The sequence below is a fragment of the Lactuca virosa genome, chromosome 9 (assembly GCF_052849685.1).
Source record: "Lactuca virosa cultivar CGN04683 chromosome 9, Lactuca_virosa_CGN04683_v6, whole genome shotgun sequence".
NCBI classification, from domain to species: Eukaryota; Viridiplantae; Streptophyta; class Magnoliopsida; order Asterales; family Asteraceae; genus Lactuca; species Lactuca virosa.
The window spans coordinates 64406298-64430367 of record NC_136434.1 but is presented as its reverse complement, the minus strand read 5'-3'; the positions used below and the strand labels follow the sequence as shown (position 1 = coordinate 64430367).

At 37.1% G+C, this 24070-nt stretch overlaps 2 protein-coding genes across 2 annotated transcripts; both read left to right on the top strand.

The window, feature by feature from the left end:
* The first annotated feature begins 15261 nt into the window (after positions 1 to 15261).
* LOC145139994 (exocyst complex component EXO70A1-like) lies at positions 15262 to 19508 on the top strand. The gene is made up of 12 exons (XM_079073624.1): positions 15262 to 15612; positions 16492 to 16587; positions 16719 to 16924; positions 17008 to 17244; positions 17309 to 17447; positions 17533 to 17745; positions 17839 to 18044; positions 18163 to 18363; positions 18445 to 18544; positions 18631 to 18725; positions 18799 to 18945; positions 19190 to 19508. The coding sequence occupies exons 1-12, from the start codon at positions 15445 to 15447 to the stop codon at positions 19287 to 19289; spliced, it is 1908 nt and encodes a 635-aa protein (XP_078929750.1). The 5' UTR covers positions 15262 to 15444; the 3' UTR covers positions 19290 to 19508.
* A 1531-nt stretch (positions 19509 to 21039) lies between these two features.
* LOC145136166 (Nuclear transport factor 2 (NTF2) family protein) lies at positions 21040 to 22439 on the top strand. Its single transcript, XM_079070349.1, has 6 exons — positions 21040 to 21256; positions 21375 to 21474; positions 21560 to 21643; positions 21725 to 21833; positions 21936 to 22045; positions 22119 to 22439. Exons 1-6 carry the CDS (start codon positions 21124 to 21126, stop codon positions 22252 to 22254), a joined length of 672 nt encoding a protein of 223 aa, XP_078926475.1. The 5' UTR covers positions 21040 to 21123; the 3' UTR covers positions 22255 to 22439.
* The last annotated feature ends 1631 nt before the right edge of the window (positions 22440 to 24070 follow it).

Sequence of the window (24070 nt, the reverse complement as noted above, 5' to 3'; positions counted from 1 at the left end):
TTTGAAAACCATCTTTTTCTTTTTGGCTAAAAGTTATTTTGAAAAAACTTTTCTATTTTATGAACATCTATTTAAATTTTTTGACTTTTTGGAAAAACTAAAAGTAAGCAATCCCAAACACCTTGAGATGATCTCAATAATAATTATGTTGATTTTTGGGTAAAATTCAAGAAAGATTACACATTATCATGTGTTTGTTCAAGCCCGACCTAATGGGTGAGGCAGGCGACGACCCATCATAGAGATTTGGGGTCCAATTTTAAAAATGTGAGTATTTATATAATAACAAATATGTAAAATAATGTCACGATAAAAGTTTTATATCAGTTGGTAACGCGCTCTAGGCTTTTAAAAAATTGCCCAAATTCGATTCTTAGGATGTTGTATCTCGGAAGGAATGGTGTTTCATCCCATTTCAAATAAAAAAAAACCGTGTTATTTCATTTCAAATAAAAATTTACATCTTTTGTCTCTTTTCTGCTTGTTCAATATAAGGGTGAGCATTTGGACCAGACAGGATCGATTTTTGCACCGGACCGGTTTCGGAGAATATTGTGGACCGTGGACCGGACTGGATGAGACTTACCGGGTCCAAGTCCAGGTCTGTTTTTTCCGGTTTTTGGACATGGTCGGACCAGTACAACTTTACTTGCATAGAGTACAAGTCGTTAAAATAAGTTTTTAGGTTTGATACAACTCGTTAAAACGAATATGTTGTTGGGTTTGATACGTTACAAGTTGTAACATCCCAAAAATACAGTCTAAAAATTTCGTTTTCATTTAATAATAAAATCATAGTCATCGAACATCATATAAAAATCATAAACAGTGTATCTCAAAATATCGTAACAATTGTCAAAATATCAGAGTATAAACATCCCAGGCTGAACAGATGGTGTGTGCACTGCAATCTTCCCGAGCTCCTCTTTTGAAAACTGAGTACCTGAAACCAAAACTGAAACTGTAAGCACGAAGCTTAGTGAGCTCCCCCAAACTACCACATACCATACAATAACACATAAAGCAAATATTGGGCCTTGCCCACTGCATCAGACCGAAGTCCGGAATAACTTGGGTCTCGCCCACTGCATCGGACTGATGTTCATAATAACTTGGGCCTTGCCCTCTGCATCGGACCGAAGTCCGGAATAACTTGGGTCTCGCCTACTGCATCGGACCGAAGTCCGGAATAACTTGGGCCTCGCCCTCTGCATCGGACCGAATTCCAGAATAACTTGGGCATCGCCCTCTCCATCGAACCGAAGTCCGGAATAAATTGGGCCTCGCCCACTGCATCAGATCGAAGTCCGGAATAACTTGGGTCACGCCCACTGCATCGAACCGAAGTCCGGAATAAGCTGAACATAACATAAACATGAACATAAACATATAACATAATCACATACACTGCATCGGGCTTGCCCCGGCATCGGACCGAAGTCCGGACCATATAACACATAACATACACATGCATGAATCACAAAGACGTCAAGCATACATAACTACTTCTCCGGACCACCCCGGCATCGGACCGAAGTCCGAAAACATATAGATTGCGTCGGGCTAACCCCGGTATACTACCAATATATAAACGGGCCGGCATTGGTGCCTTAGACCCGTTCCTACTGGAGGAAAACTCACCTCACATGCTGAAGTCCCGCTGACAAAACCATAACTGCTGGATGACAGATTCCCGATCTGTCAATATCAAAATAGCACCCAATTAATAATTGGGTTCCAACTCATAGTCATAAGTCCATGCTTGGGTAAGAGACTACCTTACCCCGATCTTAGCTTGACTCAAGCCCAAGGCCCAATCCAAAGGCCCAAAGGTCTAATAATGGGCCAAAGCCCAACTATGGCCCAATTTTCCAAATTGGGCCAAACCTCTACATGGTCTTGACTTAAGGCCTAATTGTTCAGTCCAGTCCAACATGTCTTATTCTAAGGGCCAAATATCATACAACCATCTAGGCCCAAACTATGGCCCATCTATGGCCCAATTTTCCAAATTGGGCCCAATCCTTCATATGGGCCTTACCCTAAGCCCAACTAATTATTCTAGTCCATTTGATTATTCTTGGATGGCCCATTAATAAACCAATTACCAAAGCCCAATGGAAAAGCCCAACTCAAGGCCCAAGTGAAATTAAGGTTTCACATAAAATGATGATTAGGGTTAAGTGTTTCTTACTTAACCCATTAAGGACTTAATCCATTAAGTCCTTTGCTCTACTATATACATGATATGAAATGATTGGGCTTAATACATAATCCAATCTCAATGGCCCAAAAGTGGGTCCAATAAGTCTAAGGCCCAAATACTCACAATTAGGGTTTTCTAAACCCTAATAAGGGTTTCCACTCAAACATGGCCCAATAGGCCCAAAACTAATCCTTAAGCCCATTAGGGTTTTGCTAGGTCCATTAGGGTTTTGCTAGTGGGGCACCACCCACTACCAGCTCGAGTAGTGGTGGTCAATGGCGGCTCACGGCGGCGGCCACCACCTTACGGTGGTGGTTATCATTATTTTTATTATTAACCAAAGCTAATTACAATTACAATGTTTAATCCAAACATAAACACACACACACACACACACACACACACACTAACTAACACTAACTAACATACACACACACAGCCACACCATGGTGGCCGGCGGTGGTGCTTGGCGGCAGCCACCACCTCACGGTGGTGGCGGTTCTTATGAATTTCGGCCAATGACACTACACCCAACATCCACTTAACAACAGAACATACCCACACTTGGGCTTCGGTCTTGAAGAAGGAACTGTGACGGCGGCATGAAAGCTTCTAAGGTGGCGGTTGTAACTTCGTCACCTGCTTGGTCGTCGCCGGCGAAAAGATGCAACGGTTTGCAGCGGCAGCTAGGGAGGGAATGGTGGTGGAGAGGTGGCGCCGGTGAGGGAGGCATAATGGGGGGAAAAAAGGTGACAGCTGCTACTCTCCAGCTAGGGTTAGGGTTACGAGATTCCTTAAATACCCGCCTCCTTTAACACTTTCCCATAATAGCGAAACTAGCCCCTCCAACTTCTTTTTCTTACAAAATATGTCCATAAGTTACCCTTTAACCCCCAGCCAATTAAAATCTCTTCAAAAGAAGTCCAAAACTTACCTTTTAAACCCTAATCCCATAAATTTCTTTCAATTTAAGTCCATTAATTACCAATAGACCCCTTAATCCTTCCAATCTTTTCAATTTAATCCCGAACTTACACTTTTAACCCCCGACTTTTAAAATTCTTCACAAATTAGTCCGGGACTTACATTTATTAATTTATTTAAATAAAAAGGGCGTTACAACTCTCCCCCACTTAAATTAGATTTCGTCCTCGAAATCATTCCTTACCACTCCTTACACGCCGACTACTCAAGTAACATGGTCATATTCATGGGTACACCCTACCCTTCTCAGGGTAGTTGTGACCAATCATCGCAAAGCCCTAACATCCGCAGGCGAACTAATTCCTCGCAACAAGATCACATCTACTTCATCTGAATTATGCTGTCTCGAGATGGTCTGAATCCCTGACAAACCACTCTTACTGAATCATTATTGTCGAATCCAGTCCACTTGTCTCTCAGCTGTCTACTCATCCTCTTATAACTCAAGGCTCCCACTAGAAAACAGAATCACAGGTCCACTTATCCCTGTGATTCACTTATACTTGGCCAATGCTCCGATAATCTCGTTGTGGGTGACTTGTCACTCCCCAAATCATTTAGCTATTCTGCCCGTACTCGCAACCCGAAGCACAAATGCTATTACTTCCCCAAACGCTGAAACTGACTGAACACTGAACTGCCTGAAGCAGTATGCTGCTACATAGTTGCTTCCCAAAATCTATTGAGAACTTCCTGGTCTCGATTCATCCGTCAGTCATCTAAAATACTGGGTTCCAGTCCGGCTGCGGAGCCAAAGGACTCCCTATTTAGTCGCCTCGCCCGACCTCTGAACAAAATCCTTCTCTGGAGCTAGCTGCTACTAGTTATCTTGTCACTGTGGCCCTAACGGCCTTCTGATCTAACTGATTGGTTTCATGCGTCAAATCCTGATGTCACCAAACCCAAGGCTAAAAGTGATTGCTACATGACCACTGGTAGCCTTATGTCATAAATGACCTTAAGCAGTCCACTGCTTCCTTGCTCTCATCTCTGTAGTGGCGCTTCTACAATCTTATCACTGGCTTAACCAGGTCTAATCCGTCTGGGAAATTCCGAAATCCAATTCGTGGATTTCCATATCCTCACTGCTACACCCGAACTGGTGGGTACTATTGTTCTTTCCGTGTCCTAACAACGCACTCACGCTATCTACCAACCTAGTGAATGTTACGGCTACACCCGCAGACTTACTACACTCTATCACTATCCGGCTGCTAGTGAATGCTACGGCTACTCCCACAGACTTACAACACTCTAATACTATCCGGCTGCTAGTGAATGCTACGGCTACACCCGCTGACTTACAACACTCTAACACTATCTGGATGCTAGTGAATGCTACGGCTACACCCGCTGACTTACAACACTCTAACACTATCTGGCTGCTAGTGAATGCTACGGCTATACCCGCAGACTTACAACACTTTCCATACTGGATCGAACACGCGCTTGACCCGCACTCAGCTGAACTTATGTCCTGACTGGAATCCCCAACCTGATTCATTAAGGCCTGCTAGCAACATTACGGGAACACGATCTCCTTATTGGCAAGTTTTTTCCGAACTTCCATCTCACACTATCCTCAAACCATACAACCGCTTGGGATGTCTTCCTTCCAAACAAGGATGCGAAACTTATCCCAGTTTCAAAACTGCTCCTACTTCTGAATCCTTGGATGATTCTCCCCCACTTTGATTCAACTAACGTCTTACGCCACACAATATTGGAGGGATTCTTAATCCTTCTTACCATTCTATGCCCAATCTGCTGAAAACCACGTTTGTCATTGCTAGTGTTTCAATACTAGTCATTCCAAAAGATCACACCACCTCTAAGAACCCGAATAAATCTTCGGTAACAACCCACTAGACCCAGGAAGCTCCGAATCTCAATTGGAGACCTCGGAATCTCCCACTGCATCACAGCCTCTATCTTGGTCAGAACGACTAGAATACCCTTTTGATTGACAAGGTGCCCAAGAAATTACACCTTGCGCAACCAGAGCTCACATTTGGAGTACCTTGCAAAAGGTCTCTCCCTCCTCAAAGTCTCTAGCACCTCCTTCAGGTGCTTCTCGTGATGCTCCTCAGTCTTGGAATAAACCAAGATGACGTTGTACTCTCCCAATCCCGTAATTTGGGAAATGCTCTATCATTATTCGCTAATGCTTCTCGATATGCAATTGGCATATGACATCTCTTGAAAATATAATTCAGACACAAACCAAGGATAACTCAGGGCTACACTTACTCAAACCCTTAAAACGAAAGACTCCATCGTGCAGTTTCCCGCATGTGCTGTACTGAATCTAACCCTGCTGGTCCCTCAAAAGCTGATCCGAAATCTAGGGTCTTCTCCCGAGACACCTCAATATAAGCAACTGATCTAATTCCCTCTTACCAAGGTGCTCCAAGTCCATATCTCATTCTCAGGCTCAAGAAGTCATATCATTCAGGGTCTTGCACCCCGAGATACTCATGATCTCCCTGCTATCATTCTACAGTATGTTATGATAACTTACCTTCTTCATTTCCTCATCTGCTGCATACTAGGGGTGAGCAAAAACCAAACCGCAAACCGAAAAAACCGCATAAACCGAAACCGAAAAACCGAAACCGAAATGAAAACCGACGGTGTAGTTTTTAGTTTTGCAAAAACCGAAAATGTTCGGTGCGGTGCGGTTTCTAGTCTTGCAAAAACCGCAAAAAACCGAACCGCACCGAATATATATATATATATATATATATATATATATATATATATATATATATATATATATATTGAGTGTTGATATTTGTAAGAACAAATAACCAATGACAATTAAAATTTCTATAAATATAAATATCTATCTTAACAGAGGATGATTGTATATTTTTAAGCATACATATAGTGATATTTATAAGAACAAATAACGTTTATTATATTTTTTTAACATTTTAATATTAAGAGTACTAGTGATGATAGTATCATTTTATAAATACAATAATTGATATTATCGTATGTACCTGTGAAACAAATATTATATTTAATTTGTGTTATATTCAAGCATTAGAAGCATGTTGGATGAGTGGTTATGTTATTTGATTTCAAATCAAGAGGTGGTGGTATCAGTTCATCTCCAAGATATTATTTGGGCTTTAATTTTGCCAGCCTTATAAGAGTATCCCTCATCGCATTTGAGATAAAACTTTCACCATTCTCACATTTCATATAATAGAGTCAAGTCTATGGCTTTTAACCCACATCTTTGAGGAGTCGCACATTGTTGGGGATGAAAATTTTGGCGCTCCTCATCTCTACATAAAATTTCTCAAAAAATGATTAACACTTCTCATCCGAGTCAAAGTAACTCGTTGAGTTACCTGAGTTTTAGTAAAAAGGCAAAACAAAAACCAAATAAAAAAACTGACAAAAAACCGCAAAGAAAAAACCGAACCGCAAAAAACCGAAAAAAACCTGCAAAAACCGAACCGCATAAAAACCAAACAGTGCGGTTTCTAAACTTAAAAAAACCGAAGTTGCGGTTTTCGGTTCGGTTTTGGCCAAAAACCGCACCGAACCGCACCATGATCACCTCTACTGCATACTATGGTACCATATAAGCTCTTTCCCGAGACTTGGCAGTGATCTCTGTGTGACATCCCCTAATTTCTCGGCCAGAAAAGACCGATTTAATTTATGCTTTTAAAATAAAATCATAGAAATCCTTTTAAAAGATGTTGCGGAATTGGTTCCCAAAACAAAACGTGATAAAAGTTTATCAAAACCTTTCTTTAAGAAATATATAATTTCCTTTTATATCAAAACCTCGGGATGTCATGTTCCGATACAGATCAAAAGCATAAACAAGACATTATAAGCCTTACAACAGTTATTTACAACTACTGGCCGATAATCCAAAAATCTCTCATCATCATCCGACTATGCTCGGGGTCCACTACCTGTAACATAAAAAGCTGAGTGGGTCAGGCTTGGGAGCCTGGTGAGCATATAGGGTTTTCAACCCACAATAATAATAAACTTATTAAGTTCATCAATCAACAATAACCTTGATTACCCATTCCCGTTATCCTCACTTTACGTCCCTAAACACCTATCACAAGGGACCTAGCCTAAGGAATATCATCGGGATGGACACTACTGCTAAGGGGACTCCTCAGCCATACATGTCCTAAAGGCAACCATGAGAGGGATGGAGTACGCCAATGAACATTTAGTTCACCAACACCTACAAGTTGCGAACCTGCTAGTGCTCCACTGGACTGTCTAGAAAGGTCCGTGGTCGTCATATATACTCCACTAGACGACTACAACAACAACAACAACAACAACATCGAGGCCTCTCACCATTTTAACACACATCGACTATTTCGTCTACCCATGTTCTACCCAACATATTTGTAGATAAAATACATATACAGTTTAAAACTTGTATAAAACATCTATTCAACAGTCACTTCAATTAAACAATTAATATAATTACACATAGCACGTATTTTATAGAAAATAATTCATATCTAGGTGTAAGACGAAAGTGACTACACACTCACTTGATTTAATGATAACCGGGCAGCACTTCGTTTCCTAAAACGATCGTTTCTAATAAAACCGGGAGTTTTATTGAGAAACCGGGCTCTGCGAGGGTCGGGCTTCAAAACCGAAAAGATAAATTTCTTGGGCTTCTCGGGCACTTCGGAACGTGTTTCGGGTGTTTGGTATAATACCGGGGCTTTGGGGGAAGTTGGAATGAAAGAAATATTGAAAGAGGGGTGTAAAATGACAAATTTCCAAATTATCCCCGGGAGGTCTCGCACCCTTCTATTTATAGGGGCGAGGCTTCTGATCCAAGGGCTGAGAAGCTACCAGGTGTCAGCTGATCCGAAGAGAAGGCACATGGCTAGTACGTGCGAGGGTCCAGGTGTGGGCTTCTGATTGGACCGAGATCTAGGTCCGAGGGGGGAGTCGTGGCACCTGCAAAGCTCGGACAGGTGGTGCGACACGCGTCGGTGCGAGGTGAGGCGACTTCGGATGCGAGGAGTCACCTGGGCACGCGTCGGACCGCAGTTGGACCTGCACTTCGGATGCGAGGGTTGCGACACGCCTCGCCAGCTGGCTTCAGTGACTTAGTAATTTCGGACACGTGGCACGTTATGAGCGAAGGCGACGTGGCCGAAGTCCCACCATGCGAAATTTCTCGGATTTAGTATTTTTTTTCTCGATTTTTGTGCCAAAACTTCTAAAATCCATAACTTTTGCATACGGGCTCCGTTTTTGACGTTCTTTATATGCACGCGTAGGTAAAATTACGCTCTACAACTTTCGTTTAGACTTCGTCGGCTAATTTTTATTTTAATTTTTGTATAATTATTTTTAACAGACCGGGACAGGAAATCCGTTAAAAATTCACAACTTCTTCATCCGACGTCCGTTTTCGTCTGTCTTTTTACCGTTGTACTACTATTTACGAGACCTTCGATTCTCATTTAGGTTGTGTCGGCTAAAAATCACTCGATCTAAAATTTGAGTTTTTAGTTGTCTACTGCTAAGCTGAAACTTAGAAAAATCATAACTTCCTCATACGAAGTCAGATTTGGGCATTCTTTTTATACATACTCTCGGTTTGATGAACACTACGACTTTCGTTTAGATCACTAAGGCTAAAGAGTAGTTTATCAAAAACTCACTTTGTACGACATTCGGCACCGTGCCGGTTTTGTCGCGAAACTTCGACAGGTCATAACTTGTTCGTTATAACTCGGATTTCGGTATGCTTTATATATCCGTAATCCTTGTCACGACCACTACAACTTTCTTAATAGATATCGGCTTTATCTAATATTTATTTTCGACGCTCATTTTTATTCTTAATTAATTAAATCCTAGTAATTAAGCATAAAACACATAATTCACATAATATTCACATAATTCCTTTTCATTTCTTCAAAATGAGTTACAAAGGTTAACCTAGACTATTATGTCTATATTAATGCCTAGCCTAGAAACACAGGCGTTACACTCTGCCACAGTCTCAGTCGTCTGGTGGAGATCTAACAACTCTTGCGCCAACTGCTGCGCCTCAATCGCCTGGGCACACTTTACCCAAAATCTGGTCTGAAAGTCATCCCATGACATAGCATCAACCACATCATCACTCAACTCACTACCAACCTCTTCCTATCAATCTCGTGCTCTATCCCTCAGGAGACAGGAAGTAAGTCATATCTTGTCTCCTTTCAAGACAACGTCTGATACGAAAAGTGTTGGTGACATCTGCCAACCATCTGCTGCTAACAATGGGGTCCCTAACCCCCATGACAATCTGAAGCCTCACAAACTCTGAATTCCCGAAACATCAACGTACAGTTCTCTATCATGACTGCTATCTCAGTGCAGAATGCACTCGACCTCTCATCACAAATCTCTATAATGCCCTCCTTGATCACACTGAGGATCACAGGAGTCTGGTCAATGATACTGCACGTAATTCGCAGATGGAATGAACTCCCTCATCTGATCATCAATCTGCCCGACTCCAGAGTCTGAGCCTGATCCCTCGTCGACACCAGAACTACCATCTGGTCTACCACGTAGCGTCACTATACTCGGCAACATACCATCACTAACATCACAATACTCATCCAAACTCGAGGGATATCACACACTACAAGTTCCTTGGGTACATCTCAGCCTTCCTTGATTCGAGTACGGATCCTCTGCTTTCAGTAGTACGGGCCCATACTACCTTCCACATCTATCCGTACTTTCCTCAAGTACTGCCTCGACTCCACCAAGTCCCTTCTACTATTACTGTTGATCTCATGCTAATCTCATCCTAGGCTTGCCCTAGGGTAATCACCAACCCACTCTCCGCCATCAGCTGCATAAGAAGTCCCTGCTTTCTTCCCCTAACTAGCTCGCGAATACTATTACATATTACTCAGACTAGATAATTCTTCGAATGAGAGATCCTACCCTACAACGGTTGGACTAAAAAAAGAGCTGCGAAATAGAGCTAGACCTAACCTTCTGAAATTATTTAGTCCTTGCAATATGTAACTTAACATATTCGTTTACTAGTTAGTGAAAGACAACCAGAACTCCTAAAAGCACAAAGCAAGCAACATTTGGGCATTGAGTACACATAATCAATCATCCACGACTCTGGCTATCATACTGACTAATATGTACTAGCATGCAGTTCTCATCAATCTGAAACACATATAACAGGCACATAAGGCATCCTTCCTAGATCCTTAGTCCTAATCTAGCATGATGTTCTAATAAAGCTGATAATCATAGCATAGCATAAACTTGTATGGGTAATTTGGGAGTACTTACTTGAGCTCGGCTGATTGCATGCACCACACCCTTTTCTTTTTTTTTCAAAATTGATTTTTGCTTTTTCTAAAACTCCTTTCTTTCTCAAAATCCTTTTTATAAACATGGTTTTTCTTTTGAAAACTTCTATACCAATCCTTAGTTTAAGTTCAAACATACTCGAAAGCATGTCTGAATCCCTCCAACCAAGGCTCTGATACCAACATGTAACATCCCAAAAATACAGTCTAAAAATTTCGTTTTCATTTAATAATAAAACAATAGTCATCGAACATCATATAAAAATCATAAACAATGTATCTCAAAATATCGTAACAATTGTCAAAATATCAGAGTATAAACATCCCAGGCTGAACAGATGGTGTGTGCACTGCAATCTTCCCGAGCTCCTCTTTTGAAAACTGAGTACCTTAAACCAAAACTGAAACTGTAAGCACGAAGCTTAGTGAGCTCCCCCAAACTACCACATACCATACAATAACACATAAAGCAAATACTGGGCCTTGCCCACTGCATCGGACCGAAGTTCGGGATAACTAGCGCCTTGCCCACTGCATCGAACCGAAGTCCGGAATAACTTGGGCCTCGCCCACTGCATCGGACCGAAGTCCGGAATAACTTGGGCCTCGCCCTCTATATCGGACCGAAGTCCGGAATAACTTGGGCCTCGCCCTCTATATCGGACCGAAGTCCAGAATAACTTGGGCCTCGCCCACTGCATCAGACCGAAGTCCGAAATAAGCTGAACATAACATAAACATAAACATAAACATATAACATAATCACATACACTGCATCGGGCTTGCCCGACATCGGACCGAAGTCCGGAGCATATAACACATAACATACACATGCATGAATCACAAAGACGTCAAGCATACATAACTACTTCTCGGGACCACCCCGGCATCAGACCGAAGTCCAGAAACATATAGACTGCATCGGGCTAACCCCGATATACTGCCAATATATAAACGGGTCGGCATTGGTGCCTTAGACCCGTTCCTACTGGAGGAAAACTCACCTCATATGCTGAAGTCCCGCTGACAAAACCATAACTGTTGGATGACAGATTCCCGATCTGTCAATATCAAAATAACACCCAATTAATAATTGGGTTCCAACTCATAGTCATAAGTCCATGCTTGGGTAAGAGACTACCTTACCCCGATCTTAGATTGACTCAAGCCCAAGGCCCAATCCAAAGGCCCAAAGGGCCCACTATCATACAACCATCTAGGCTCAACCTAGTGAATGCTACGGCTACACCCGCAGGTCTAATCCGTCTTTTACCATTTCGAGAAACATTGGTTTGGTTGACCATTTTTTAGATGTATGTCCACATCTAAGACTTCCCAGATAAAAAGATTTACCAAAGGTTTTGATGTGGCCGAAACAAGCTCTACTTTTGTCTTGAATTTTTCAAAGAACTTCACCATTTCGGTTACAATTTCAAAGTCATAATTTTCCGGTACTCTACCGAGATCCCTTTCATATGATTTATCTGTCAAAGATACATAAAATTTAGAATTATAGTCTAAAATAATAGCTAAAAAGCTGAAATATTTCAGTTTTGATAACTCATATTTGAAAGATAGTAACTCATTGAATATAACACGAAAAATAATAAAATTATAGTCAATTCATCTACAAACTGTAAATTAAATGTTGGAAAAAACCGCATGTCATTTCGACTTAAAACGAATGAGTTATGGCTGTTTAAAAAATTTCACAGATTACAAAATTTTAAAATTCTTGTTGAAAAGTTGAAATATTTCAGCTTTGATAGCTCAAATTTGAAAGACTATAACTCGTTGAATATAATACCAAAATCAACAAAATTATAGTATAAGTTCATCTACAAGCTGTAAATTAAACGTTGGTAAAAACCGCATGTCAATCCAACTTAAAACGAATGAGTTATGGTTGTTTAAAAAATTTCACAGATTACAAAATTGAAAAAATCTTGCTGAAAAGCTGAAATATTTCAGCTTTGATAGCTCAACTTTGAAAGACTGTAAATCATTTAATATAATACCAAAATCAACAAAATTATAGTCTAAATTCATCTACAAACTGCAAATCAAACGTTGGAAAAAACCACGTGTCAATCTGACTTAAAACGAATGCGTTATGGTTGTTTAAAAAATTTCACAGATTGCAAATTTTTTTTTAAATCAGGTCCAACCGGTTCTAAATCCGGTCAAAACCGGGCCGAACCGGGAAAAAAACCGGACCGATTTTGATGGAATCCTAGAACCGAAAACCGGCCTGGGGGTCCAAAAAAACGATCCGGTCCGGTTCACCAGTCCGGCCCGGTCCGGTCCACCAGTCCAAATGCTCACCCCTAGTTCAATACTTTACTAGTGGTTTTCCAATTCGTTAACCACATTTATCCTCTTAGTTTCCTACTTTGCATTTATTCCAATTTCGTTTAATACCTTTTCATTTCAGTATTTCATTTATGACATTTAACCCCTTTAAATTAATTTAAATGTCAAATAAACTTCTATAATACCTTATTTTATCATAATGATCATAGTTACGGAATTTTAATTATTTTAAATTACATGTAACAAACTTCTGTGGACTCCTAATTGTGCAAGTTTTTTCTTATTTTTCTTATTTTATGTTTTTTTTATAAGAATATATTTAAATAAATAGCTTATGCAACACATATTAATATCAAAGGGCTTCTAGAGCAGCGGTATCCAGTGTTGTCCTCCCTCCTTGAGGTCGAGGGTTCAAGTCTTACTCTGGACATAGATGGAATAATTTAAGATATATATATATATATATATATATATATATATATATATATATATATATATTTGCCGTTCAAAAAGAAATCTAGTTTAGTTGGGTAGAGATTTTAAATCATTAAAGTATTCAGATTCAAGTTATCATTAACATTTGTTTTTCAAAATTTAATTTAATTTTGTCGGAATTTATATATATATATATATATATATATATATATATATATATATATATATATATATATCAAAACCATAATATATTTATAGAACAGTCGGCTAAAAAACTTAGGTATATGGTCCATATCTTAATAGTAAATGGAGGGCCTTTATTTTATTTTTTTTGCTCCGGCCTCACATATAGTTGGTAGGGACCCGATGTTTGTTCTATGTTTTTTAGGCAACAATTCACAAAGAAAACTCAAGGGAAAAAAGAGTAAAAGTCTAAATTACCCAAACCTATACACAAAAAGATAAAACAATTAAATTCGGTTGATTTTGTCAAGAAAATTCATGTTGACAGATTAGCATTGGTTTTGGCAAGAATACCGAAAGATGGATCTATATGCTACACTATTGATATTGTGTAAAGGATCTACCTCTTGGACACGGGTGATGCCCTATGGAACCCCACCATGGACGCCGCTCGTCGACCCTGTACTCTTGAGATCAAATCAAACTTATGTGAGTGTGCACTCTTCCTCACTAGCAAAAACTGAGTTAATATGTCTCAGATTAATCACAATCGTACTAAACGACTTGATAACGCTAAAATCATCAACATTCGTTATCCATTTTAATGGAGTCTATGACTAACTTAAAATAACATGCATTAAACTAAATTTAAAATATCCAGAAATTTTTTTTTTCATATTAGTATAATACATGTTTTAAATATTCCATAATCTAGGTGTGCTAAGGATTAAAGTCACCAATTCATTTGATTAACTGAATATATTATACACATAACTTTATAAATAAATTTCAATATTTATGCCTGACACCATTACATATCATGTGTCCTATCCATTCACGAGTGCATAATAAAACCAAACAAAGATTTTGAGGCGGGAAAACTTCAAAACTCACATATATAGTAATTTTAATTTTATGTGCCGGCACATACACTCTTTCAAAAGAACTATTAAGTAATCGATTAACAACACGTTCGACAACGTGATTCACAACAAACAATTGCATTGTATTATCAAAATATTTAGTAGCATATTAGCAACAATATTATCAAAATAGTGGACATTACTGTCATCAAATATTTACATAACATCGTTCAATTGAGGACATTGAAAAAGACTAATGGATTTAATTAATCTCTGGCTTTGACTTGTAATCCATCAACCCACAAAAGTTAGAAATCTTTGGTTAAATCCACATTATAACATAAATAATATGACTTCATATACTGCATAACGTTGTTGATTCGTTCTCGCTGCCCTCCCAAAATCATGGACTCTAAAAAACTCTGATTATATGAACTCTTTTTCAATAATAGAATGATGTATTTAGATAAAAATTAAAAATAAAACCCTAAACCCATATAATAAACCTTTGAATTCATGAATATCAATCCGAAAAAAAAGACAACCCAAAATGTACGGTGGGAAATGTAACTTCACTTCGACATATCACATTTCAGATTATCTTATATCACATTTCAGAATATAAATTCACTCGTACATATCATATTCCAATTACTTTACGTCACGTTTCATCCATTCTCTGACAATTCGATAGAAAAACAAAAAATCCGAAATAGGACGTTCCGAACATCAAAGTCATTTTTCAAACCTTAATTTTTTTTTGATGATTTCGAATATCCCCAACCCACCACACCCTACCTACCTACACTCACTCCCAAGCCCACCCACACAAACACACACACACACCCCCCCACAAACAAACACACACACCCACTAAGACCTACAAATCTATGTACTTTTCTTAACAACTAAACAAATATCCAAATTCAACAACACCCACTATTCAGACAGCCATGATACCACCTCTACATGCTTCGCACTCATACCCTTTTGGCAATTTCAAACCAAAAATTCAAAGAGCTGTTAACTCATTTTCACTCAATAACAATCCCCTTTACGCAATTTCTTCAATCCTTCAGAATATTCAACAGAATAGAGAGACATGGGGATTCCGATTCGAGCAGCAGGGGTGGATAATCTGAGCGATAAAGCCGCGATGATGAGAGAATCACTACAGAAGAGTCAGTCAATCACGGACAACATGGTTTCCATGTTGGGTTCTTTTGACCACCGTCTCTCCGCCCTAGAAACTGCCATGCGTCCGACTCAGGTAAAGTTAATTATGTTATGATCTGTTTTCCAACTTTACTCATTTCCCACTTTAGATATTTGTTTTAATTCGTAGTGAAGCAAAATTGAATTTGAACTTAGGGGAAAATTGTATAATCTCGATCTACTGTCTGTTATTTAAACAAACCCATTTGTGGGATTTCTGTGATCAAGGAACAGTAGTTTTCTCTTTGATTTAACGATCGTACGTTAAAAAAGTGCACTTTTTCTTGCAAGAATTATTGATTTTGGACTCACTGTGAAAATGTAGTAAAAAGACGATAGTATTTGGCAATTTTTCTACAAAGTCTCTAAATTTTCCTGGAATGCAGTGTTTTTCTTGCATTTTCATAGATCTATTGTTTCTGCGCAACCAAAAAACCAAGAACTATCGTTTGAAAATAACCCAATGGCCCTTTGTGATATAATTTTGATACTATATTTTGTAATTTAGGGTTTATAACATAAGCTAAATGTGATAAGTTTTTGATCTATTACCCAACTCAGGCTGTCAATTATTACCCACCTCACCAATTTGATTTATTTTTGACAAATTATCAGAAAATTTCAAGTGAATCAAACATTGTCTGTGTTGGAATTCGATAAATTGGTGGTAAAGATCCTATCTTGGTCTAATTTAGGTTCCTAATAAGCTGTTAATCAGAAACACCCATGATAGTTTTGGTTTGATTTCAAGAATATAGTCAACATAATCACATGTGGTTTTACCATTTTGCTTTTATTCCCCTTTAATCTAGTTGAATATTTAATTACAATATTAAGCATGTTATAGTAAATTCTGGTTAAATTGTGGTTATGCATTTAGTCTAGACTTGCACTAGTTTTATTTATTAATTATTATTATTTTTGTTTGTTGTAGATAAGGACACATGCAATACGCAGAGCTCATGAGAACATTGATAAGACTTTGAAGGCTGCTAATGTTATATTGAACAGATTTGATCTTTCTCGCGAGGTTAGTTTTTGTTAACTTTGAAGGACGCTATTGTTTATATATTTCTCAAATCCCTAAAATACCCTTCAGACAAATATAAGTCGCTTCTGGACCCAAATCAAAATATCATAATTTACTTTTCCAATATGTAGGCGGAGTCTAAAATAATTAGAGGTCCACATGAGGATCTTGAAGGCTATCTTGAAGCTATTGAGAATCTAAGAAGCAATATTCGTTTTTTTACAAACAATAAAAGCTTTAAGAGTAGCGATGGGGTGCTTAGTCATGCAAATAATTTGCTTTCCAAAGCTATCTCCAAACTCGAACATGAATTTAAACAACTTTTATCATCATACAGGTTTCTTCTACATCTACTCCTCTAAAATATTAATGAATGTTGTAAATGTAATTATCTACTTATTGTATTATAAACTCTTTCAGTAAACCTGTGGAGCCTGATCGTCTATATGAATGCCTACCTAATTCCCTACGCCCCTCATCTGGATCACCTGAAACAAATGCCAAAAATCCATCTTCTCATAATGATCGAATCACTGCAGAAAATGCTGTTTATAATCCTCCTGTCCTCATTCCACCTCGTGTGTTGCCATTGTTACATGATCTAGCTCAACACATGGTGAATGCTGGTAATTCTCAGCAGTGCATGATCATATACAGGTAAAAAAATTAGTAATTTTTTAAAAAAGATTAGTGGTTTTTATATAGAAATTTAAAATTTTAGGGATACACGTTCTCAAGTGCTTCAAGAAAGCCTTCATCAATTGGGGGTGGAGAAGCTTAGTAAAGATGATGTTCAGAAGATACAATGGGAAGTCTTGGAGCTAAAAATCGGGACTTGGATTCATTTTATGAGAATTGCAGTAAGTTGTTGGTGTTGAATGTTGATAGATTCCTTTATTGTTGATGATTTTGAGGAAGTTGTTAATCATGATTCATGTCAAACAGGTGAAATTATTGTTTGCAGCAGAAAAAAAAGTTTGTGATCAAATGTTTGAAGGCATCGAGTCCCTTAAAGATCAGTGTTTTGCTGAAGTTACAAAAGGTAGTGTTGCGATGTTACTTAGTTTTGGAGATGCAATTGCTAAAAGCAAAAGATCACCAGAAAAGTTGTTTGTGCTTTTGGACATGTATGAGATTATGCGTGAGCTTCACTCAGAGGTATGTTCATGTTCTCTATCGACATTTTACATTCATGTGTTTTTTGATGAAGAAATTTATGGTTGTAACTTGTAAGTGGATGATTATTTGCAGATTGAGATGCTTTTTAGTGGTAAAGCTTGCAAGGAAATCAGAGAAGCTGCAGTTGGTTTAACGAAACGACTTGCACAAACAGCAAAAGAGACATTTGGAGATTTTGAAGAAGCAGTTGAAAAAGATGCAACAAGAACTGCTGTTGCAGATGGAACTGTTCATCCTCTCACAAGCTACGTCATCAACTACGTCAAATTCTTATTCGAGTAAGCTATAATCAAAACACACAAAATAAAAAACGCTCCAATTTCAACTTCTTTCGCAAAATTATCCCTCCAGTTTCAAATTTTTATGCAAAATAACAGCTCGATTTCACGTTTTCAGCTATCAATCAACACTTAAGCAACTTTTCCAAGAGTTTGAAAAGGGAGACGAATCAAACTCTCAACTTGCATCTGTAACAATGCGAATCATGCAGGCTCTTCAAACCAATTTGGACGGAAAGTCAAAGCAATACAAAGATCCTGCGTTGACCAACTTGTTCCTTATGAATAACATTCATTATATGGTCAGATCCGTTCGCAGGTTCATCATCCAAAACCCTAACTTGTTAATTCGGTAATATCAAAGCTTGATTTTTTACTGAAAATTTCTTTCTGCCATTAGATCCGAAGCAAAGGATTTATTAGGGGACGATTGGGTACAAAGACACAGAAGAATCGTACAACAGCATGCTAATCAGTATAAAAGGATCGCATGGGCAAAGGTATAAGGGCATTTACGTCTTTTTGTCCCATATTTTTTGAAATTTGCGATTTTATAAATTGGGGTATTTTTTTTTTTGGTTATTAGATCTTACAGTGTCTGTCGATTCAAGGGTCAACTTCATCAGGAGGTGGTGATGGAGGAAACAGTAGTGGGGCCTCACGAGCTCTTATAAAGGATAGGTTCGTCTTTTCACCACTACCTTTTTTATATAAGAAAAAACATTGAAAAATGGTATATTATGGTAATTATTAGGTTAAAGATTTTTAATCTTCAATTTGAGGAGCTTCATCAAAGACAATCTCAGTGGACTGTTCCTGATTCAGAGCTCAGGGAATCATTAAGACTTGCAGTTGCTGAAGTCTTGTTGCCTGCTTACAGATCCTTCATTAAGCGTTTTGGGTATGCTGTTTTTCTGATAAAGTGTTGTCTGGATAAATCATAAATGATGTTTAAAAAATATTTAAAGGAAAAATTAATTAGATCAAATTTGTAAAAAGTTAATAACTTAATGGGAAAGTCTTGTTTTCTTGATTTTCCCTATTAAGTCATTCTTTCTGTATTAAGTTAAAAAATTAAATAAATAAATACTAAATCCTAAACCATATAAATCCTTTTTAATGTTGTTTTGTTTTGTTGGTTATAGGGCACTTGTTGAAAATGGGAAGAATCCTCACAAGTATATAAGGTATACAGCTGAGGATCTTGATCGAATGCTTGGCGAATTTTTCGAGGGTAAGACATGAAAAAAAAGAGAGAGTATGCTCACGATAACAAGGGGATAAATATGTAATTTTTGCATACTCCGTTTGTTTAGTGTGTTTTGAGAGTGTATATTGTATGTAAACTGCTTTTAAAGCTTGTTTTGGTCATATGTTGTTGATTAGTGTTATTGTTAATGATGTTGTATGAGATACTTTGTGATTATGAATAGATTTAAAAGAAGTCGATGTGTTTCTTGTTCCCTTTTGATTGTAAGTTGTAGCCTAATTTTATGTGTAAAAATAGCAACCCAATTACAATTTCTTTCATTTTAGGTAACTAATTGCCCAAAATTGTAACCTACTTTTAACAAATTGCCTAAAATGAGAGAAATTAGTGCTAAATTTTCTATGTAATTTTGAGTTTTATTTTTGTTATTAAATGCTGCCACAACTTCTCTAAAACAGTACATGTATTTGTGGTGGTCGTTTTTGATTTAGGTTTATAGAAAACAATGTTTGACAAACCCTTCAGATATTAAAAAAATAAACCAAACCAAAAACAATTTATAATTTGTGATCAACGTTTTGAATAGGCAACTTGTTTTTATTTTTAGTTTTTAGAAATGCGCATCAAGAAAAAAAGTTAAATGGTAACTAAGTAAATCTCATTCGGTTTGACTATGAGCCGTATTAGTTGTTCGGATAAAACTCATTTTTTGAACTATCAAATCAAAATTCAAAACAACATATTTCAATGGGCAAAATACATAAAAACCAGGCAAATCTGTATAAATTGTGATTGTGGTTTTTGTGAATATTATGTTTAGTCTTTAGTTTTTTCGGTTTTATGGACGGTCATTGTGGTTTCAATTTCTTTTATGGTTGGTTTCTCATCCACATAAAAAGATTCTTATACCTTTTTTTTTTTAAATTTCTTTTATATTTTTAATAAAAATTATTAAAAAATAAAAATAAATGCCAAACGTTTCTTTCCTCCCCCTTACTACACCAGATACGTCTCTCTTCCTCCCCTTTCTTCTCCATCTCCGACGTGACTAGTGCCGCCCCTCATCTTCTTCTTTCTCTCTCTCTCTGGCAAGACCAACAATCTCCACCCACCTGCTTCTGGAAACCAACAAACCTGAACACTGCATCATCTTCGTTAAATGTCGTCGAACACCCTTCTTTTTCCGATCAACCCCGCACGACACAACCCTAAACCCCTAGGCCGTCGATGCTCCGTCACCACTTGGTAGAGACTTTGCCTCTTAGATTGGAAGCCCCAAAATTTTAATACGGGCATTAACGAATTTTACTAACTTGATGATATTAAATTCTAACCACTAACTAGTTGTTTAAAAAAATATAAAATATAATAAAAATGTATAAAAGTCTTTTTATATGAGCGAGAGACCTACACGATAGAAATTAAAACCACAAAAAGACTTTACATGAGACGGAAAAAAGTTAATGACTAAATCTGATATTCTTGAAAACCATAAGGACCATTTATGAAGATTTGTCAAAAATATATTATACTTTGGTTACTTTTATGGTTTAACCATTGTGTTTTATTTTCGTCTATTAAAACAATCAGCGTTCGACAAGTTTTTTCTATGTCATCAAATTGACATGTCATAATAGATTAAAAATATTAATTCCACATCAAAATTTTAGTAAAACCATTAAAACTTTTGTTAAAATGGACCACTTTTAACATGTGTAGGGACATAAATGAAAATGTAAAACTTGGTGACTTGAAACCGAAATTAAACAGGTCAAAGTTGAAGCTGATGTTAAAGGCGCGAGTGTCCCTCCCTCAGTATGTAAATCAATCGGCCATGGCTCAACCACGTAGCGCCTTTCAAACCCTCTCATGATTCGTTCCAATTTCCTTCTCGTACGTTCAATTTCTCCTCTTTCTCATCACCGGAATCCACTTTCTCCCTTTACAGTCTCTTACTCATCGTTTAACTTACCGGAATCCTCCATGGAAACAAACTCTAAAGGTGAACTGTAGTTCCTGAAAATCTATTCATCTCTTCAATTTCAGTGATGAAGTTCGAGTTGCAGGGAGTAAGTCGATTTTAGGGTTCTAATTGTTTTGTGTTTAATGTGTTTGTGAAGATTCACAGGAGCCAAAAAAAGATCAACACAAGGAAACAGCTCGTGATATTGATCCATTGAAGAAGGTGTCAGATGATATACTTCCTCATATCCTCAACCTGTGAGTTTGTGCTATTTGAATCCTATGTATTTGCAAGATTAACAATTTATTGATTAAGTAATTTAATTAATGTTTCTTATTTAAGGTATGGATCATGTGCCTTACCTCGGGATTTTGAAATTTATGCTCCTGATGCTTCATTTGAAGATCCACTCATGTGTGCTCATGGGTATAATTTGATAGCTTTTATTCTTTTAAAATGGTTTTATAAAAATAAAAAAAAATCATTTCTAATGACTTCTGATTTCAGGGTGAAGCAAATCAAGTCGGCTTTTTATTCTCTTTCAAAGGTGTTTAGTGAGTCAAGAATTGTAGAGTACAACATCAAAGAAAATATACTTCCTCATGGAAGAAGAGAGGTTAATAAACCTTTTACATTTATGATTTATCTTTATGTTTTCTTTTCTTTTGATGGTTTATTTTTTATTTTTTTATTTATTTTAAATTGTGACATAAAATAGATAGTCATTGACAACAAGCAATACTACAAGTTCATGGGAAAAGATATTGATATGATATCACTCATTAAGCTTTATGTAGAGGATGGGAAGGTCATTCGCCATGAAGATTGGTATAATATATTATTTCTGTTAAATAACATTTTCTTTAGTAGTTCTATTTTTTCTAAAAAAAATTGTTTACAGGTGGAACAAGAAGCCCCTATGGAATAGAGATACTTCTAATGTGCCACTAGTTGGAGGAATTATAGAGATGGCTCGAAGGGGTTCCATGTTGGCAACTCATGCTATGATGAAATTTGGGAAGGACCCAACTGCATAATCCTCTCTAGAAAGAGTAAACATTGTCATTTTTGTATCATATATCATATGTGTGTGTGCAATATTAGTTTTTTTTTTTACATCATTTACAAACTTCTGCAGAGTATGAGTTCAGGACTTTAACCGGTTGTGGTGAAGAAAATTGATTCGTAATCGGTTATGGTTATAGGGTTGGGGACTTTTTAACTGATTTTTTAATTTTTTTAATAAGATTTATTAATAAATAAAGTTTATTATTGTGGGAAAATAAACAATCGCCTAAAAAAGATTTTACTAGCTGCACCCATGACCTTGTAACTAATACCTAAGTTATTAATGCTTTTGTTTTGTCTAGTACAAATATTTCCTTGTTTCGACATTGCTAAAAAAACCATTGTTATACACCATTAAGGCAAAAACCTCGTCACTTTGGATAGAAACAGAGCAAAGAATTCTCCATTATCCTCATGTCTTCTTCCTCAAATCTGCATATATCTATCTCAAAATCATGCTTCTAAATCTTAAATTCTCACCAAACTCTACAACAATACATTATGGTTAGATTCCATGAAGTTTAGGAGTTTGGATGATAGAAACATCACTAAATTCAACCACAAACATTTTTTGAAGTCTAATTTCGAATTTGGAACCAAGACTAAACCTTATCCAGTTTTAAGTTAGAGAAGGACGAGTTTATACCTTTTTTTTGCCGGATGTTGAGTTCCTAGCTTCAAACCCTAGTTTCTTCTTCCATAATTTCACTTTAGATCTCCATTGAAGTATGAAACTTGCCCATGGGAGCTCTTTCCCTCTTCCAAACCATGTTACTCATTCAAACAGGGAGAACCCCCACTAGATACTCTCATATTTTCAATCTATGGCAAAATTAGTCACTTATTTCTCTTCTAGTATTAACACCATTTCCACTAGCTTTTTAGCAAAACTTTTATATTTCTCATAATAACCCCATAATCATCTTTCATTGACTAAATGTTCATTTACTAGGACAACACTTAACCTACAAGTTTGCATAGTTGTCATTTTTCTACATTTTTCACTTAAAGTCCATCTCACTTGTTCTCATATGATTATTTATCAACAAACATTATAAAAAAATCTTAGAATTATTATTTATTTTATCTTTATTTTTTATATTTATTTAATTAAAAGTTTAGTTAGCCCCTGTTTACCATATGCACATAAAGTTATACCATATGCACCTAAAGTTATACCGGTCCAATGGGTACAGGAACCGGACAACCCAGACCTAGACCTTGACTGGTCCGGTCCAAGGTCCACCAATTTTTGTCAAACCGGTCTGATTCAGTCCAAATGCTCAACCCTACTCCATAGCCGCAAAGTCTCGTGTCCATGGAATTAGTTCTTTAAAAGTGTAGCCCATTATCAGCTTGAAACTTATCACAAGCTCTTATCAATGGGAATTCAAAACAATACCCATAAATCCATAATCCACCAAAGTACTTCAATATAACCCTAATAAAACCTTTGTTTTATTTTTCGCATGAGGCAATCATATTAGGAATACTTAAAAATTCCTTAATGCGCCCTATAAGTACACAAATTTTATCAATTAGGGATGTTCAATCCGGCCATCTGATCCGAAAATCCGAACTAAAATTATAAGAAAATTGGATATCCGAAATTTTAGATAACCGAAATTTGGATATCCAATCTTACTGGATTCAGTTTCGGATAGTGATTTTCGATATTTTCTGATATTTTGATTAACCGATATCCATAAATATAATAATCATTTTCTATATTATTTTCTAAACATTTTTTTTCTAATACCTATTCATATACATGGTGTTGATTTG

Coding starts and splice junctions, on each gene's coding strand:
- LOC145139994 (XM_079073624.1), top strand. CDS start 15,445: ATGGGGATTCCGATTCGAGCAGCAGGGGTGGATAATCTGAGCGATAAA. Junction 18,045..18,162: donor TACGTCAAATTCTTATTCGA/GTAAGCTATAAT, acceptor TCACGTTTTCAG/CTATCAATCAACACTTAAGC. Junction 18,946..19,189: donor TCCTTCATTAAGCGTTTTGG/GTATGCTGTTTT, acceptor TGTTGGTTATAG/GGCACTTGTTGAAAATGGGA.
- LOC145136166 (XM_079070349.1), top strand. CDS start 21,124: ATGATTCGTTCCAATTTCCTTCTCGTACGTTCAATTTCTCCTCTTTCT. Junction 21,257..21,374: donor CATGGAAACAAACTCTAAAG/GTGAACTGTAGT, acceptor GTGTTTGTGAAG/ATTCACAGGAGCCAAAAAAA. Junction 21,475..21,559: donor CTTCCTCATATCCTCAACCT/GTGAGTTTGTGC, acceptor TTCTTATTTAAG/GTATGGATCATGTGCCTTAC.